Consider the following 19,717-nt stretch of genomic DNA (forward strand, 5'->3'; position numbering starts at 1 on the left):
AATGACCGGAGATTAAGATAGTCATTTCTAGACTTGATTGACTTCCATCTGCTGAGGCAAGAGCATGTGACAGAGACCTGAACACCCTGGCCTCATTTCAGAGTAGTGGAAAGTTCCACCCACTGACTGGGAAATGGGCGTTTTTGTTAGTTATGATCCTGGCTGATTCATGCCGCTTTTGTGGGATGCTTTCAAATGCTGACTCCTCTAATTCAAGGGCACTATGTGCTCTCCGGAGAGGGGCTCTGGATGGATTTGATTTTCTGGACTGAAGGAGGCTGAGCTCAAGTGCAGGGTTTCTCAACATCAGTATTATTGTCGTCGGGGGCCACACGATTCTCTGTTGCGGGGAGAGGAGAGTGGTTCTGGGCATTTCAGGATACTGAGAGACAGTATCCTTGGCCTCTAACCCGCTAGACGGATGCAGCGCCCTGTCCCTAAGTTGTGCCAAACAAAAATGTCTCCAGATACTGCAAACACTCCACGAGGGGCAAAATCAACCCCGGGTGAGGGCCAAGCTAAAGGCGTAACAGGGGGGAGAGACTTTAGAAGACAGACTCCGGATGAGACAGATGTGGACTTGAATCCTGAACAAACCACTTCCCACTCGCTGTGTGACCTCATCCTAAAAACATAAAGCTCCCCAACTGGTGACTCCAGCGGCTCTGGAACAAGGAGAGGGTGTGATGCGCTGGCAGCCACACTCCCACGAGGTCCGTGCATCACCACGCTGCCTCTCAGGCCCTGTCCCCAATCTGCCGACTCAGGTCAGGCATTTTAACAACAGCCCCGGGTGATCCGTGGGCACTCGAGCTTTGAGAAAGACCAGCATTTTGACTGAGAGCACAGGTTTTGGCCCCTAAGAGACTGACTACATGTACTGTCGCCAAGCCATCCAGCCTTGAGCAAGTCACTTCACCTCCTCCTGCAAGCCTCTTTAAAATGTGAGAGAGAAAGATAAAAAATACCACCTCGCTCATAGGGTTCGAAGTGCTGATTTAACGAGACGGGCACAAGGTGGGCCACGGCGCGGACAGGCAGTACGTGTCAGCGCCTGGCCTCCCCACCTCCCTCTGCTCAGACCGCGACAACAGCAAGCCCGGCTCCCAGCCGGGAAACACGGAGACGTGGAAGGAAGCTCCCTCAGTGCGCTTCTGTGATCTTCCTTTTGATGGAATCTAATATTACAACAGCCACTTGGCCGCTCGTGGTCCATTTATTCATTTACTGACCCAGCGGGAAAGAAACACAACCGCCGAGCTCTCCGCTGTCTCTATTCCCTGCACATCTCAAGGTTACAGCCCAGTGGCACCAGCCTCTGGGATGAACAGACTCATCACCTCGCAGCGGGGCCCCAGGCTCTCCCGGGTCGGCCTGTCCTGCCCTTGCAGGTGCTTAGGGTCATCTCCTGCTCGGCTCGGGGGGCCAGGGCTTCAGGAACGCAGGAATGGGTCCAATGCCCTCTCACTGATTTCTCCCGGTGCCAGGGAACATGTCGGGGCCGCCCCTTGAAGCTCCTTCCCCCTCTCAATCCCTCTCTGGAGGCCAGATGCTGTCTTGGGAGACACGTGGTCTGAACCAGGCAAAACTGTCCTCCACGTGGGCCCAAGTCTTAGTGGGGCCCCTGGGAACCTCTAAAGTAGGTCTGTGAGTTTGCTGTGCAAATCCCAACACTTGATGAAACGCTTTCAACTTCTGTTTCAAACAAGGTGCAGACTCCGGATCCCTGGGTCAAATCTGGCCTGTGCCTGTGTTTATAAATAAAGTTTTATTGGAACATGCATTGTTCATTGACTCATTCTCTGACTGCTTTTGTGCTATAGTAGAGTTGAGTAGTTGTGACAGATGTAGCAAGGCCTGCGAAAGTCTAAACTATTTACTACCGTGGACTTTACAGAAAAAATTTGCTGGTTCCCAGCAGAGAGCATTTCAATGCTACCTAGGTGCAACCCCTTGAGATTTGGGCACACTCTCAGGAAGAAGTGAAAACCATCTTATTTCCTGAGTTCTTTTCCTTTTGTTTCCTGAGAAGTCACATTAGTCATCTTTTTTCCCCCACCTGCCAAGCAATTAGCTCACAAAGGCTGGAGTCTGAAGGATTCCCCCTGAGTGTTTGTTTTTAAGCCTCCCTCCAGCAGGATGCCATGTGTCTAAACCACTGCCAAACCTTAATAACAGCATCGACCGTGTCACCTCCCACCAAAAGCGAACAGGAAGCCTGGCTCGGCTGCCCAGCTGGGTGAATGTCAGCTGTGGACAGCTGCAAATTGTCTGAACAAGGACAGATGGAGCTTGCTTCTGCCTTTCTTCTTCCATTTGAAAACTTTTCGAGAGGGAAGAGGATGCTGTTAGGGAAATGAATGTGTTGATTCTAATTATCTGAGTGGGAGTGCGGCAGGGGTGACATGCAGCAGGATGGGCTCCGTGTCACTTACCTGGAATGCAGGCAAAGCAAGACTGGGCAAAGAACAGAATCCCAATGAGACTGGTGCCCAGGACACTGAGCACAGATAAGGAGGCACAGATATGGACCCCCGGTCACAAGGGGGACGTAGCACGTCGGGGAGAGAATTCCCATAACTGTCTAACTGGAAATGATTTAACCACTGCCTAGGCTTATACCTCTGCTCGGAAGCTCAGAGCCTGTCTGTTCTCCAAGGGGCTCTTCTGTGCTAGGTCTCCCCCTCATGGTGATGCTGGTGGTGGGGGGCGGGGATGGTAATGGAGATGCTGGTGGGGGGGACTGGTGGTCATGCTGATGAAGAGGAGGTGGTAGTGGTGATGTGATGATGGTGTGGGGACTGGTGGTCGTGGTGGTGATAATGAGTGGTGGCAGTGGTGATCTGATGATGGTGTGGGGGGTGGTGATTAGGATGGCCATTAGGAGGCTGATGGTGGTCGTGGTGATGATGGAGGCGGCAGTGATGATGACCGCTTGGTCTGAATGTCTGCCTGCACTTCATTCCTCTGTTGAAATCCTAACCCTCGAGGTGATGGTATTCGTAGGTGGGGCTTCTGGAGGTGATTAGGTCGTGAGGATGGAGCCCACATGAGTAGAGCCCTCGACCCTTCCACCACTTGAGGACAGAGCGAGAAGGCACCAGCTACGAACCAGGTAGAGAACCCTCACAAGAGTGCGACCATGCTGGTGACCTGACCTTGGACCTCCCAACCTCCGGAACTACGAGTGCTAAATCTCTGTTGCTGAGAAGACACCCGGTCTGCAGCACTTTGTCACAACAGCCAGAACAGATTAGGACAATGATGACGGTGACGACGTCACAGCGCCCGGCGCTGCGGTAAGCATTTAAGCACATTATCTCATTAAATCTTCCCTGAAGTGCCGTGCGGGACTTGGCAGTAATTACCCCTATTTTATAAGGGGACAGAGACACAGAAGGTGAGCATCTGGGCCAAAGTCACGCAAGAGGAAGTGACGGCCGTGAGGTTTGCACCCAGGCTCTGCGTTCTCGGCCCCTCCTGCCAGGCTTTGTTCAGTATGCATTTCTTATGCCTGGAAGTGAAAGTGAAAGTGAAAGTGAAGTCACTCAGTCCTGTCCGACTCTCTGCGACCACATGGACTGTAGCCTACCAGGTTTCTCCATCCATAGGATTTTCCAGGCAAGAGTACCAGAGTGGGTTGCCATTTCCTTCCCCAGGGGATCTTCCCGACCCAGGGATCGAACCCGGGTCTCCCGCATTACAGGCAGACACCTTACCCTCTGAGCCACCAGGGAAGATTCTTTTATGCCTAGTATGTGCTAAGCCATGTTTGAAGGTTCAGTTCATTTGCTCAGTCGGGTCTGACTCTGTGACTCCATGGACTGCAGCACTCCAGGCCTCCCTGTCCATCACCAGCTCCTGAAGCTTGCTCAAACTCATGTCCATTGAGTCAGTGATGCCACCAACCATCTCATCCTCTGTCATCCCCCTCTCCTCCCACCTTCAATCTTTCCCAGCATAGGTCTTTTCCAAGGAGTCAGTTCTTCACATCAGGTGGCCAAAGTATTGGAGTTTCAGCTTCAGCATCAGTCTTTCCAATGAATATTCAGGACTGACTTCTTTCAGGATGGACTGGTTGGATCTCCTAGCAGGCCAAGGGACTCTCAAGAGTCTTCTCCAACACCACAGTTTAAAAGCATCAATTTTTCAGCATTCAGCTTTCTTTTATGGTCCAACTCTCACATCCATACATGACTACTGGAAAAACCACAACCTTGACTATGGATCTTTGTTGGCAAAGTAACGTCTCTGGTTTTTAATATGTTGTCTAGGTTGGTCATACCTTTTATTCCAAGAAGTAAGCATCTTTTAATTTCATGTTCAAGGGTAAAGGTAAGCAAGATTTCTTTTTTTCTGTAAAGGACCAGTTCATTAGAATAAGTGATAAATTCCCTTTTGCTTAAGCCAATTTGAAGTTTGTTTCTGCTGCTTACAACCAAAAGAGCTCTAAGTTGACCAGTTCAGTCATCCATTTTTATTCATCTACACTTGCAATTCCCAATCAGCCAATTTTTCTTTACCACTGCTTGCTTTAATCCTCAAGTTCTGAGAGGTCCTTCTACTTTCTTGCTATTTAAGCTCAGCTAAAGAAGAAGAAAGCACTAGAAAGAGATGAATTATCTTTCAAACCAGATTATAGTTTGGAAATGAATTTAAAACATTAAAGAGTCTGACTGAGGGCTCCCTGGGATCACTGTCTCCTGAAGATGTTCAACTGGGACAGTGACTGTGCTTTGGATTGTGAAGACTGACCTTCCCAAGCCTCTCTGACATACAATTAAGTGTGGCTTAACCTCATCTAAACAATTTCAATTGGATTTATTTTAATAATTTAATATACACCTGTACCATTCAACCGGTATCTCCACCCCCCTCATCTTTTGTAAAGTAATTAACTTTGGGGAGTTAAGTTACTCTAATTTCCAGCTGAGTCGAAAGTGACAAGAGTTCAACTGATGAAGTCTCTGGGGATGAGATTAGTATTTGCTCTTCCGTTTGCCATCTCCAGACTCCACACGTTGTGTATAATTGGTATTAGCAACTTTAAATTCTGATTAATTACTGGAGAGCCTGTTTTTGATGCTGAAACAAAGCCATAAGTCAGGGAGTAATAGACCCAATTACTCCTAGGTAGGCTTCCCGTAATAGATTTTATTATCTAGATATCTCATCTCAGAGGCAGATGCAAAGAAACTCATTTCATTAGATGATAACATCTCTTGAATTGAGACTAGCGCCTTCACCGCCTGGGCTCAGGAGAGCTCAGGAACCTTCATGTTTCAGAAATACACCCGGGGCTGGTGACACGAGGGTCTAAGTCCTGTTTAGGAACACATTTCTCTCCTGTGGAAACCTGTGTGGAGACAAGCAGGAGCCCTCGGTGCTGGCCAGCTGGGTGGCAGGAAGGCCCACGTTTTCCCGCCAGTTCTCTGAGAATACGGGAGGCCGTTCCTCGTGGGGAGAGACTGGCATGTGAACAGGGAGTTTAGGAAATGTGTCAGGTCGTTTTGGATCACGCTGAGATAACGGGGCAGTAATTAGGAGAGTTATCTCCCTGTCAAGAGAGCTACAAAAGGTGTTATTTACACCCTGCTCATGGCCCCAAACGCCCTCCACATGGAATGCCTTTTAAAATACTCAGCCAAGTTTCCAGCCAAAATAATTCATCTTTACGCTCCGAAATCCAGAGTCATTGGTGGGAGGTGAACACTGAGAGTTTTGTAAAATCAAACCCTTAACTCTGGGTTTGGTAGATGCCCTGGGTGTAGCTGGTGGGAGGGGGGCTGTGATCTGACCTAGAGTTTGGAAACGTGGGTGTTTGGGTGGCTCCAAACCAAAGCAAAGCAAAAGCGAACAGGAAAACTACACAGAATCTGGCTTTGGGCTTCCTGAAGCCCTTAGCACCTGCGTCCAGAATCTCAGAAGACAGGAAGAAGGGAACTAGAAGGGGAGGCGGACTAGCCAGCACATGGGAGGGCAGTCACATGGCAGGCAGAGCGAGACGCGCCGCGTGGATCACTCGCTTCAGTCTTTCTGAGTCGATTCGATCACACCCCTTTCATACATGAGGTGAAAGAATGTTTTCGAGAGGACAGAGCTCTCAGACTGGTGTAATCTGGCTTTAAGAAAAAAGGCAGTCAGCAAGCGATGAGATGTGATTTAAGAGCTTTCTGACTCCCTGCTTCTGCTCCTTGTATTCCCAGGGCAGGGTGACCCCACCCCAAGGAGACACCAAGCCTGCGGTGTGCTGGAACTAGTTCCTTACTGGCTGGCAAGAGCTGATGGCTGAATTTTCAGGAATTCTGTGAGCCAGCTGTTATACAGCTATGTATTATTAAAAGTCGAATAATATCAACTTACAAGTAATTAAATAAATCACATTGAAAGCAAAGGTGGGACTTTCCTGGTGGTGCAGCGGTTGAGAACCCACCTGCCAATGCAGGGGATCTGGAGAGCTTCTGCAGCTGGTTGAGTCTATCACACCTGTCTGGTGAAGACACCATCTAACAGTGCTTCCCAACGCCGCACTCCATGACGTCACACTGTTGGCTGGGCACCAGCCCCGCGGGGAGGATTTCTATCAGAGAGCTTGGAAAACACTACAAGCCGGGACTCCACCCACCCCGGAGAGCCGGGTGTTAACATTAGCTGGCACACCGCTGCCCCAGCTCTCCTCCTGGTGATCTGAGTCTCCCCAGGTCCAAGTTCGCTGGAACCTCCCCATCATATCCATGCAAGGCTCCCTCCTCAGAGAGAAATTCACCAATACAGAAGAGAGCCATCCCTTCCCTGTTAGGCCTCACATTCTTTTCATTCCTTTCCCCCAAAGGTGGAAAATATACCCCAAAGTAACACCAGATACATAATTCATGAGCCATATATAATTGATGCCGGGTTTAACAGAAGTAGAGCCATAAGTGGTTGTCTATTAACTATTTATGACTCTCCCTGGGCTGCTGACGAGCCAGGCTCGGCGCGGAGATCACACCCATGCTCCCATGTTTTATTTAAACATTATTAAAAGCACATATTCTGCAGCGAGGCCTCCCGTTCCACTCTGAATTAGACTCCCCTGTGAAGTCGCCTCTGGGTCTCCGGAAGGTGAGGACTGGGTTTGCTGGCACTGCTTCTGCCTTTTCCCTTTGTGTTTAGGGGTTAGGCTGCCTCTTCCTACCACCCTTGGGATTCCACTGCAGTTTTTCTGTGACCTGGGGTACATCAGGTCACTCCCCCACCCTGCCCTGAGTCTCAGTTTGATCATCTGTCAAATGAGGGGGGCTTCCCCGGTGGCTCAGCTGGTAAAGAATCTGCCTGCAATGCAGCAGACCTGGGTTTGATCCCTGGGTTAGGAAGATCCCCTGGAGAAGGGCATGACAACCCACTCCAGTATTCTTGCCTGGAGAATCCCACGGACAGAGGAGCCTGATGGGCTAGTCCACGGGGTTGCAAAGAGTCAGACACGACTGAGTGACTCACACACACACACACACACACACACACACACACAAAGTGGACAGTATTCTGGGTGTTACTTAGGGTTACTGAGAGGATGGGATCAGAGCAGTGATTATTAACGGGTGACTCTGCTCCCCAGGGGACAGCTGGCAAGGTCTGGAGATATTTTTGTGATGACCTGAGGTGGGGCTACTTGCATGTGCTGGGCAGAGGCCAGGGATGCTGCTAAATATCCAACAAGGCACAGGATAGCCCGCATATCAGACATTTATTCAACTCAAAATGTCAGTAACACCAAGACGGGGAGACCCTAGATTACAAAATCAAAGGCAATATTCATTTTTATGACTCACTTGTAAAAAATGTACTTGAATGAGTAAATACCACGTGTCTAAATCTTCCGAAGAAGAGAATGGGTTTGAGCCAGTGCAGACCTGGGTCCAGATTCTATCTCAGTCAATTGACTGGAGTGTAGATTTTGGAGTGATTGCTCCAGGTCTCTGATCTTGGTTTCTTTATTGGTAAAAGAGGGACAATGACCTCCAAGGGTGAAGCTTAAAGGACTGATCTCAGGTAAAGTCCTTACCCCAAGGCCCAGCACTCAGTAAGCTGTAAAGCTCTAGCTCTCATCAACATAGCCCCCAGCCATCGTGGGCACTGGGCGGGATGCGCACACGGAGCTGGTGGACTTAGGATGTTGTCTGAGTGGACAAAGAAAGAGTCGTCACAGGAGTGAAAAGAAAGGAGAAAGAAAACACAGTAGCATCTAGTGAGTGCCTACTGTGTGCTATCACTGGGCACTTCTACATACACCATCTCAGCCACCCAATGAGATCAGCTGTATCTTGCTCCCATTTTACAGAAGGGGAAACTGAGGTTCTGCAGTGTTCACTTAGCCACCCGTGGGCTCCTACTTCAAGTCCAGAGCTCTTTCCACCACCCTGTAGTGAGTTGACATGTCCTCTCCAAAAATCATATCCACTTGGAACCTGAGACTATAACCTTTTTGGAAATAGGGTCTTTGCAAATGTAGTTAAGACAAGGTCATACTAGATTAGGGGAGCTTTAAATCTGGGGCCTGGTGTCCTTAGGAGAAGAGAGGACACAGAGATGGGGAAGAGATGAAGACCATGTGAAGATGGGGAGTGAGATGGAATGCCTGGAGCCCCCAGAAGCTGGAAGAAGGAAAGAATCTCCCCCAGAGCCTGCAGAGGGAGTGGGCCTGCTGACACCTGGCCCTCAGATTTCCAGCCCCTGGGACCGTCCAAGGACCCATCTCTGTCTTAAGACAACCAGTTTTTGGTAACCTGTTATGGCAGCTCTGAGAAACTAATACAGATCCTCCTCCCCAAGATGAGCCAGAGCAATTGTGTGAGCAAATGAGAGAGAGAGAGAGGCTCCGTGTCCACGGCCAGACCACTGAGAATTTGTCCAGCAGGAGAAGCAGGAGGGGGCAGGAGGCGGGGGTGGGGGTAGGGATGTTTTGTAGTTGGTGGTCAGTGGGGGAGTTGCAAGGATAAAGAAGAGAAGAAAGAAAGAAAGCAAAGAGCTTGTGTTTACATCCTGGCAGGTGGTTTATGTCTGCCTTTGTGGAGACCTGGACATTGCTGGCCACACAGCAGGCATTTGTCAAATGTAACTGCTTGGAGGTCAAGACAACCACAATCAGACAGCTGCTACCCCAAACCTGGGCTTCCCCGCTGGCTGAGACAGTAAAGAATCCACCTGCAATGTGGGAGACCTGGGTTCAATCCCTGGATTGGGAGGATCCCCTGGAGGAGGGCAAGGCAAGCCACTCCAGTATTCTTGCCTGGAGAATCCCCATGGACAGAGGTGCCTGGCAGGCTATAGTCCATGGGGTCGCAACATGTTGGACATGACTGAGCAACTGAACATAGTACCCCAAAGCTGCCAGCCTACACTGATTCATCACTGAAGACATTCAGATGGTACATCCTCCAGGCAAACTTCTCCTGGTCTCCCAGTTCTACCAAACCACTTCCTCTTTTTTGCTTGCACATCCCAGCCTGTATCAGAAATATTCAGAGACACACGCATCTCCTCCTCTGGATCCTGAGATCTCCAGAGGCACAGGCCCTGGTCCATCCATGTCTGCATCTCCCAGAACATCAGGGAGATGGCACAGCCATGAGGCAGGATGCAAACCGAAGTGTGTTGATCTGAAAGTTCCAACTTTTAAGATAATTTTTGAGCTGTTCTCTTAAAAGGTAAAATTTCAAAATGCTGTGAAAACCACTCAGTAAAACAATTTCTGAGGATCTATCCTGTGCCTAACCCTGAACTGAAGACCAACGGTCAAATAAACCCACCCCCTATCTCAGAGACTCCCAGTCTAGGAGGACAAGAACACAGGCAATCACAATAACCTATGTGAATGGGGTGAACACAAGGCCATGTGGGAACACAGAAGAGCTGCATAGCCGTGAGGGCTTCCTGACAGTGAGCCCTGATCTGAATCTGAAAGGCTGAGGAGGCAGGCAGAGGGATGCATGAGAACTAAGGTGACGAGTCAAGAAATCACCTGACAGAGGGGCAAGAACGCTGGGCCTTCATGCGAGGTGCTAAGAGGCCGACAACCAGAGGCGGAGCAACCTACAGAGGCTCGGCCTCTAGGAAGAAGCTGGGGCTCTGTTCCGAAGGCAGTGGAGGAGAGCCATGGAAGATTTCTTAGCAGAAGAGTAACACAGTCAAGATGTGCCCCTTCTAGAAGGATCTGCAGGGAGGAGCAATCATACAGGAACAGTGGGGAGCCAAGATACAAGGTAACCGTACAGGCCTAGTCCAGGGGGTTGCAGATTAAAATAAAGACAGAGGACACGGGGTTGGAACAGGAGTGGGTGGATGTGAAAACTGATTTTATCAATAGGATAAAATCAGCAGGCATGGCCATTAATCTGTGCGAGCCGGAGAGAGAAGGGCCATTGTGATTTCTAGCTTGGGTCATTGGGGGATGAGTGAAGAGTGAGCAGAGGGGCCAGCTTGTGAAAGAGCACGCGGCTCAAGGGAAAGTTAAGACTACAGAGTCAGACCCAAGTAATGAAGGGTAAACCTGACAGGCGCAGCCTTCAAAACTGGTGCCGGCAGAGGGCTGGCCTTCCAGTCACCCTCAGTTCTTTCAGTTGCCCTTGACCTCCCTTGCCTACCCTGTCCTGGGGCTGAGGTGGTTTCGCCCGAGCTCTGTTAATTATGGAAAAACAACAGGACATATATCCACAGATGAGCTGTCTCGTCGCCCCAATGACAAAGGGACTTGAATGATTTAGAGCCAGAATATTCTTTTCTCCATAATGGCTCCTGGAGTCGCCAGGAATAGTACATTTACGAAAATTAATGGCAAAACCTCATTTTTCTTTTTTCTGGGAAGAGACGTTCCGTCGGCGGGGTAATTGATCCTGATCTGGACGTGCCGGTGTGCCGGCCAGGGGTGTAAATCATTCACACGAAACAACTCATGGCCCTTTAAACTAACACCAGCAGTGACAAATGGGACAGGCTGGGACAGGCGGGAAGGAATGTGGAGGGCAGAGCCATCAACATCCTTCCCGCTTCTTGCCACGGTCCAAGGTGTGGGATCCTTTGTGGGGTCTCCTGCAGCAGAGAGACCATCTCTCAGCAGGGGTGGGTTGGGAGGGCAGCATGCTGTCCCAGTGAGAGCTTTTGAGCTGGACATGCAGGTAAGCTGACCAGCTCTGCCACCCGACCCTGCGGCCCTATGGTTGCATTGCGCGTCCACACCTGCTGGGGTGATGGAAGCATGAAAGAAGGTGACATCTGGGACTTCCCTGGCAGTGCAGTGACTAAGACTCTGTGACTGCAATGCAGGGGGCTCAGAGTCTGATCTCCGGTCAGGGAACTAGATCCCACTTGTTGCAACTAAGACTGTACTTGCTTCAACTAAAGATCCTATGTGTTGTAACAAAGATCCAGCAGCCACCACGTAAAGAAACTTTTTTTTTTTTTTTTAAAGATGACATCTGCAAAGAGCCTAAGCCCAGAGTGACCCAATCAATGCTCACTCAGGGGACGAATGAATGAATGCTTGGCTCAGGGGGTTCAAAAATTCATTATCCCTCCCAGGGAGATTTGAACTTTAAAAACAGAAGATGAAGAGGGCAGTGGTTACTCACAGAAGTGACTTGTGAGTGGGAGCATGATGCCACCTGGCCTTCTAAGACCCTCCAGATCCCAGCACATGGATCCTTTGTTTTCCCATGAAAGCTTGGGAGAAGCTTTCAGAGAAAGCTAGAAACATAGAAACATAGAAAACACACAAGCAGTGGCCTTGGCAATGTTTCTCCCTGCGGTATATACTCCTCGGGGGTGAGGGTCCGTCTTGTTCCCTGCTGGTCCCCAATATCCAGTCCTGCATTTGGCCTGGAGTAAAGACTAGGGACACATATCAATTCAAAGAATGAAAGGACCGGAACCCTGACTGCCTCGCAGGTGAAGTCTATCGAGAGCACACGACACAGAGCAGCCGTCCCTTGTCTTATAGAGGTGGAAGGGAAGAAGGCAAACTGGTGGCACAGCCATGAGCCTGAAAGGTGAGATGCCATCTCCTGGATGCCTAGCAGAGTGCCAGGATGCCACGCCATGCCATGCCGAGGGAGGGGCCTTGGCCACAGGGCTCCTCTGAGAACTCCCCTCACCCAACTCTCCCACCAGCAGTGCTCTGCCCACACTGTGAGCTTCTACAAAAAGCAGGGACCGTGTGATTCCCTGTCCCTCCCCTCCAATGCCATCTGCATGCTGTGCCCAGACTTGGTGTTGAGTAAACGGATAAATGAGGACATGAGGAAATATGGCATCATCTCCTCCCCCAGTGGAAATATCTACTCTGGGGCTCAAAGGCAAGGTGCCTGCAGGAAGGCAGGTGGGCTGGTGAGCTGGGGACCTCCCCTGTTAGGACAGGCCTGCCCCTGCCCCTGCCCCTGTGTGCCCTGCCCCCACAGAATCACTGCGCAACAGCCGGCTGTGCCGCGATGCGCCCTCCTTCCAGAGGGGCTAGAAGGGGCGCCCCCTGAGAGTTACGTCCTCCCAGAACCTGTCAACATGGTCTTATGCGGAAAAAGGGTGTTTATGGGTATAACTAAAGTAAAAACCTGAGATGAAATCAGATTGGATTTAGAGTGGGCCCGAAATCCAGTTACAGGTGGCCTTAGAGGAAAAGGTCGAAGGGCATCTGAGACACACATGCACAGGAGGAGGACCATGTGAAGACAGAGGCGGAGGCTGGAGTGACCCAGCCATATGCCAAGAACCACCTAGAACCACCAGAATTTGGAAGGGCAAACAAGAATTCTACCCTGGAACCATCAAAGGGAGCGTAGACCTGCCAATATTTTGATTTCAGACTTTGGCCTTCAGAACTTGTGAGAGAATAAATTGCTCTCATTTTAAAGCACCCAGTTAGGACTTCCCTGGTGGTCCAGTGGCTAAGAGTCTACATTCCCTATGCAGGGGGCCCAGGTTCAATCCCTGGTCAGGGAACTAGACCCCGCATGCCACAACAAAGATCAAAGATCCTGGGAGCTGCAATTAAGATGCAGTGCAGTCAAATAAATATTTTAAAAAATAGATAAACCAACCACCCAGTTTGGAGTAAATTTCCAAGGCAGCCCTAGAAAACTAATACACCACCCAACCCCAAAGACAACAAAATAAAAAGGATAGTTCAGTCTTGGTAAGCTTATCCAGAATCTTGCAATGAGAAAACCAAGAAAGATGTGGGTCTAACTTCAGCAAACATGCAAGCTTTGTGCTTTAGAGTTTTGATCTGTATATGGGGGTTGCACTATAACCTTTGCCGTCTTTTAGGGCCTTTATAGATCTTAAGTATACGATGTCCCTGGAAATGGGGGTGTCATGTCCCTGGGAATGGGGGTGCACAGAGGGAAGTTAAGAAAGAGGAAAGGAGAGGAGAGGAAAGAGAGGGAAGAAGAAAAAGAGCAGAGGGGAGAGGAGGAAACCACCACCTGATGCGACTGGAAAGCTTGGGTGTGTGGCTAGTTAAAGAAGACATCAGAGGAGAAAGGCTGGGGTATTGTCTGAGGCCAGCCAGAGCTGGCAGGAGGGGAGCTGGGCTGCATGAGAAGCAGGGCTGGTTAACAAGTAAGTTAGCCTGTCAGGTGGAAGAAAGAGGCTCGCCGTCTCCTGGGGCCATCGGGGGCGAGGCGGAGTAAAGGAGCTGCCAGTCACAGGGCTCGGATTCTGTCTGGGAACCCGGGTCTCCGCGCAGAGCCTCGCCTCCCCCACATGACAGGCGGGCTGCCGGCCTGTCAAGGGCAGAGCTGATGGGAGTGACACCAGCTGCGGGAGGCAGTGGCCCGAGAAGTATACTTGCTGCTGGAGGACAAGGTGGTGAGACCTGTCACAGACCCAGAGCGGACCGGGCAGGAAGGAGATAACGATGGTGATTTAGAGCCCTCTGGGCCGAACCAGAGCGCGATCCGGGTTGTCTCAGAGGTGTGTGGTGGCAGGCCAAGGGGGTGCTGGGTGCCTCCAGGCCATGCAAGTGGAAACCTGGAGGCTGGGAGACAGCTGGGCTCCTGGGGGAAAGGAGGAGCAGGCTGTCTCAGGTGCTCTGTGATCCCTGCAGGAAACTGTCCTCATGAAAATATAATCGACTATGGAGAAACCTCCCCATTGGGAAGGAAATGCAATTTAAAATGTACCCTGAGCCACAGCAGGGAACAAGCATGGCTCAGTGGATAAAAGCGGAGACTACACAGTTGCGCAGAACTGAATTTAATGTCTTACTTGTGTGTGGCCTTCAGCAAGTGAATGTACCACTCTGGGCCTCAGTTTGACAGGTGTGTGTCCCTGGGCCTCGGTTTTTCCATCCGGAAATGGCAATAAGATCAGTACCTACCTCACAGGACTGACATGGAGATTTAAATGAGAAAGGATTAACTCAGAACCCGGCACCTGGCCAGTGCTTAGTAAGTGGTGGGCTTAGCACAATTGCTTTTGTCTTTGCGGTGGTTGTTAACAGCCCAGGAAGAGCTCTCATGCTTACTAGGTATGACCAGGACAAGTCTGCTCTGCCAAGCTTCAGTTTCCTCATCTATAAAGGGGGATAATAATTCTGACTTTGCATGGTTATAACAACTACATGACGATTACATGGTATTACGGGTCTTAGGACTATGCAAGAGAGAAATATAATAAACGCTGATTCTTTCCTCTTTGCACAAGGCGGCCCTGCCTCTGGAGGAGAAAGTGTGAGGCAGGAAGAGAAAGTTCGGAGCCTAAGACAGGAAGGCGGCTGGACGCCTTCCTGCAGGAGGGAACGGCATTGGGTCACTTTGGACACGCCCCCGGAGTTTGGGGCCAATGGCAGGGTCGGCCCGCAGCCCATCCCCTTCCAGTTTCTTCCCTGCTTCCGGGTTGCACCAAGACCCCAGAGGCCTGCGCCGAGGGCTTTACTCAGCAAGGAGGAGGGCTGCCCTCCTGAACCCCGGTCCCGGGACGGCACTCACCAGTTCCATGCACCGCCGGCTGGCCTCGGCCTCCCGCTGCACCAGCTCTTCCATGTCTGCCTTAAGCTCCTCCAGGCGCCGCTGGTAGTACTGGCTGTTCTCCCGCTGCTGAGACTCGGCCGCGGCGGCCTGCGAGAGCTCCTCGCCCATCTTGATCAGGCTATCCCGAAGCCGGATCACCAGCACCTGCAGCCCGGGCAGAGAGCACACGCCCAGCCTGGAGTTAGAGGTCTGGGGCCCGACACAGGGAGGCTCCAGGAACAGAAACCCTCTGCTGAATCTCTGTGCGTTTTAATGAAGTAACTATGGTAATAACCCTGATTTCTGGTACAAAAATGAAGGAAACGTAGAAAATGAGAGCTGTTACTCTGGAAGGCAGCATACATAGTGATTGACGCTGAATTCACGTTCTGGGTTCAAATCCTACCTCTACCTATCTTCCCAGTTATGTGACCGTGGGCAGGTAATTAACCTTTCAGAGAGGCAGAGATGCCTGTACCTATGTCTCAGGGATGCTGTGAGAGTTGAACACATTAAGTTATACAGAAGGCTTGGCTCAGTACCCAGCACATCCTATGTGCTGGGTAAGGGCTGCGAATTAATATTTATAGCAGCCTTCATTCAGCTCAAGGTTTGGAAGGTGGAGTGGTGCCATGGAGAAGACATCAGGCAGGGAGGAGAGGAAGAGGTGGGTCCAAACCCCTTCCCCAAGGTGGGTTACTGTTTCCCGATTTGTAAAACAAGGGGGTTTGAGCAAGTCATCTCCCATGAGCCTCAGCTCTCATACTTTATGACATTTTTCTTTTTGTGTGTGTGTGGAAAAGCCAGAAGGACACAATGAAACCATGAGGAGACAGAAAAGAGCTGTGGGCATCACTGAAGACCTTAACCCAACGGCGGGGGCTGCAGAATTCATGGCCAACAAGTCTAGAACCAATCGATTCTGATGGGCAAATACTCAAGTGTTGACATAAAATGGAGCCTGCATGAAGATTTTAGGTCCCTGCTAAGGATTCTGAGCCCCTTTCCAGATCAGAGAACTGAAGGATGGTCTGAAAGAAAAGCTTCACAACTCGTTTCCTCTTTTCCCATTCAATTGGAGTTTAGCAACAGTTTCAAAGGGCAACAGGAGGGTCATAAGAAGAATGCCCAAACTGTGTCCCCAAGGTATCCCATCTCCAGGACCTGGGGCTCTGCTAAATTCCAACAGTGATGTCAGAGGAAAGGTGAATCTGGAGACAGAATCTGCTGTTTCAGTTATTCTACCATGGTTTTTTCTCTGCTGCTGCTAGAATCAAGCAAAACATTATATGTGATGCAGCTCAATATTACATATTTAGTCATTTAAAATATCATAGATCACAGTTCCATGGAGATCTGCAGAGACAATTATGCCCTGAGGGATCCCGTGAGCAATTCCAAGAACAATGGAGGGTCAAGGCAGAGAGTTTTTCTCTGGTCTTCATCCAGAGCAGCTTTCCTAGAGATGAGATGCCCAACAGAGGGTTGGGAGAAAATGTTTCAGAGTGAGAAGAGTAGCCTTCCATTGGCCAAACACACGGTCACCCTGTGGGTGAGCCAGCTGGCCACAGGGAGATGAGAACCTGAGAGCAGAACGGAGCAAAGGTCAGGAGTCAATCTTCTCTTGTCCCTGATGCTACCTGCTTTATCTTGAATGACTCGACCTTTCTGGGGCCATCTTCTCATTCTCTCCTACCTGCCCCAGGGGCTGTGATGAACATCAAGTGGAGCAGCTGATGTGGAAGGTTCTGGCAGTGGTGATGGCCTCTGTAAATGTCCCATGCCGTTGGTGTACAGAGCTAACAGTGAAGACAGTCACTGAACCCCACCGCTGCCCATCCAAGTCCTGGAAACGTCCCTGATTCCCTGGCCTGAAAAGACCTCCATCCTCCAAACCTCACAGACCTCTCTCCTTACTATGGGTGTTAAGGTACGTATCTCACCCACAAAGTACGTATCTCCTACAAAGCGCTGTGCTTCTGGGAACCAGCATCTGTCTTTCATGTTCCTGAAACAAAGCCTGACACTAGCTACAGAAGAAGTGTCCCATGCTTGTGTGGATGAGCCAGGGGGTGAAGATGGGCAGAAGTAGATCAATGGATAAAAAGATGGACAGAGGGATCAAGGTCTAAAGGGGGGGAAAAGCACAGAGGAAGCAAACAAAAAAGAAAAAGGAAGAAGAAGAAATGGAAGGGGGAAGATGGATGGACCAACAATGGTGGATGGATATGGGGAAGGGGATGGAGGAGGTGGACAGGCCAAGTGGATGAGTAGCTGGTGGAACAGGGAGACTGAAGGAAGGAAGGAGGGAGGGAGGGAACTCAGATGGGAGGTGGATGAGTGATACAGATCCAGACAAAGGCATACGAGAGGACAAACGGAGGGTGGGGGGAAGGATGGAGCCGACATGAAAGACTGCATAGCTCTAGGTCTGAGCAACATTTACACGCCAACTGGTACCTCAAATCTCTTGATCTGCACTTTCTGGAACTCTGTCTTGTTCTCCAGGTCACAGATGACTGCCTCCTGCCTGCTGACGATGGCCCGGTCCACAGTGGACTGCTCCAGGTACTCAATGCGCATCTGGGCCACCTGCAGCTGGGGACACACCCAAGACAACCACTGACCACGTGGCGGCCCGGGTCCTGGGTCGGGGGCCCCGGCCAGCCCCAGCCCTAGGCCCATCCGCACCGCTCCTTCTCAGCTCAGGTGCGCATGCGGGAACTGCCAGATCCAGGCTGAGGACCCGCCCTGGAACCCACCCCTTCCTGTGCCTTCAGCTTTCACTCAGGCCTTCAGCCAGTGCCTCTCTTACCTCCTGCTCTTGCTCTGGGGTCTGAGGGCAGCAAAGCTTTCGCATCAAGGACACTACTGAGAGTAGGCTTGGGAGCCAAGCACCTCTCCTGGAGTTCCAAACCTGTCCCCACTGTCTAGCTGGATGAGTCTGGGAAGGTCAGTGTGCTTCCTTGAGCCTTGTTTACTCAGTCTCGTGTGTGAAGACTGAAGAAGATTAATGTCTGGTACATAATAAGCACCAGCAAATGGCCACTCCTGCTATTATTTTGTTCTGTTTGTGGTCATTCTGTGCCCACAGGTACTGCTGGAGACCAGGTCACTCTGATAGCTGCTCTAAGTGGGCACATGCATGGATTCTAGGAGAGCTTTTAGAATTTCATGGATGGTAGCAACTCACTAGGTAATGGGGAATTTAGGCAACATAGGAGAAATCATGACTTCAATGGAAGTTTCACAGAGGATGGTGATCCTGTCTTGCACTGACCAGCCCTGTTCCTTGGAGCCACTTCTCAGGGGGAGAAATCCTGCTCTGAACGTCTGATGGGCCTCACTGTGTGGGGCATCTATGGGTGTGAACAAGCATGGGCAGTAGTGTGTCTGTGTGTGTGTGTCTGTGGGTGTGAACAAGCAGGGGCAGTAGTGTGTGTGTGTGTCTGTGGGTGTGAACAAGCATGGGCAGTAGTATGTGTGTATGTCTATGGATGTGAACAAGCATGGGCAGTAGTGTGTGTGTGTGTCTATGGGGGTGAACAAGCAGGAGCAGTAGTGTGTGTGTGTGTGTCTATGGATGTGAAAAGCATGGGCAGCAGTGTGTGTGTGTGGGTGTGAACAAGCATGAGCAATAGTGTGTGTGTGTCTGTGGATGTGAACAAGCATGGGCAGTGGTGTGTGTCTATCTATGGATGTGAACAAGCATGGGCAGTAGTGTGTGTGTGTGTGTCTATGGATGTGAAAAGCATGGGCAGTAATGTGTGTGTGTGTATGGGTGTGAACAAGCATGGGCAGTGGTGTGTGTGTGTATCTATGGATGTGAACAAGCATGGGCAGTAGTGTGTGTGTGTGTGTGTATGGGTGTGAACAAGCATGGGCAGTCGTGTGTGTGTGTGTGTGTGTGTCTATGGGTGTGAACAAGCATGGGCAGTGATGTGTGTGTATCTATGGATATGAACAAGCATGGGAAGTGGTGTGTGAGTATCTGTGGATGTGAACAAGCATGGGCAGGTGTGTGTGTGTGTGTGTGTGTGTGTGTGTGTGTGTGTCTATGGATGTGAAAAGCATGGGCAGTGGTGTGTGTGTGTGTCTGCTGGGGTTGTCTTCAATTCATTTGCCATGTGACTGAAGTTGAGTGAACAACTGAGTGAATGAATAACAGTTTCCATGGTCCTCCCCCACAACATGGCAGCTGTGAGCACATACTTGTTCTTGAAGCTTGTTCTTCTCTTTCTTGGCTTCCTCCAGCTGCAACTGCAGTTCCTGGATCTGCCCAATGTCAGCAGCAGACTGGCGAGATGAAAAGTGTCACCTTGAGACCACAGGCTCTGCTGGAAGTCCCTTGTTCCCCCACCCACAGATGGTGCACATCAGAGTGTCTATGACAACAGCTAGTTCTAAAGGGCCTCTCACATCCCCCAGTATCTCAGTGAGAGCGGTTCACTCCCACACCATAGCCCGTAGCTTCGGTCAACTGTCCAGCACCTTATCACATGCCCTTGAGAGCCCAGATGGAATGAGATGGCTGCGGCACTAGGGCCAGAATTCGGAGGGAAGAGTACTATTTGAGGTCAGGTTCACTTTCATGCATTGGAGAAGAAAATGGCAACCCACTCCAGTGTTCTTGCCTGGAGAATCCCAGGGACAGCAGAGCCTGGTGGGCTGCCGTCTATGGGGTCGCACAGAGTCTATGGGGACGGCAGAGCCTGGTGGGCAGAGTCTATGGGGTC

The 19,717-nt window shown here is 50.6% G+C and overlaps 1 protein-coding gene across 1 annotated transcript in view; it reads right to left on the reverse strand.

Annotated features, from left to right (window-relative positions):
* Positions 1 to 19,717, reverse strand: part of MYO18B (myosin XVIIIB) — a 222,590-nt gene that overhangs the window by 45,226 nt on the left and 157,647 nt on the right. Inside the window, exons 36-38 of the mRNA XM_061140689.1 lie at positions 19,194 to 19,277; positions 17,442 to 17,579; positions 14,961 to 15,146 (exon numbers count right to left, since the gene is read on the reverse strand). Of these exons, the coding sequence (XP_060996672.1) occupies positions 14,961 to 15,146; positions 17,442 to 17,579; positions 19,194 to 19,277 (408 nt within the window). The remainder of the gene's footprint in view (positions 1 to 14,960; positions 15,147 to 17,441; positions 17,580 to 19,193; positions 19,278 to 19,717) is intronic.

Source organism: Dama dama, chromosome 5 (assembly GCF_033118175.1).
Source record: "Dama dama isolate Ldn47 chromosome 5, ASM3311817v1, whole genome shotgun sequence".
In the NCBI taxonomy this organism is placed as follows: domain Eukaryota; kingdom Metazoa; phylum Chordata; class Mammalia; order Artiodactyla; family Cervidae; genus Dama; species Dama dama.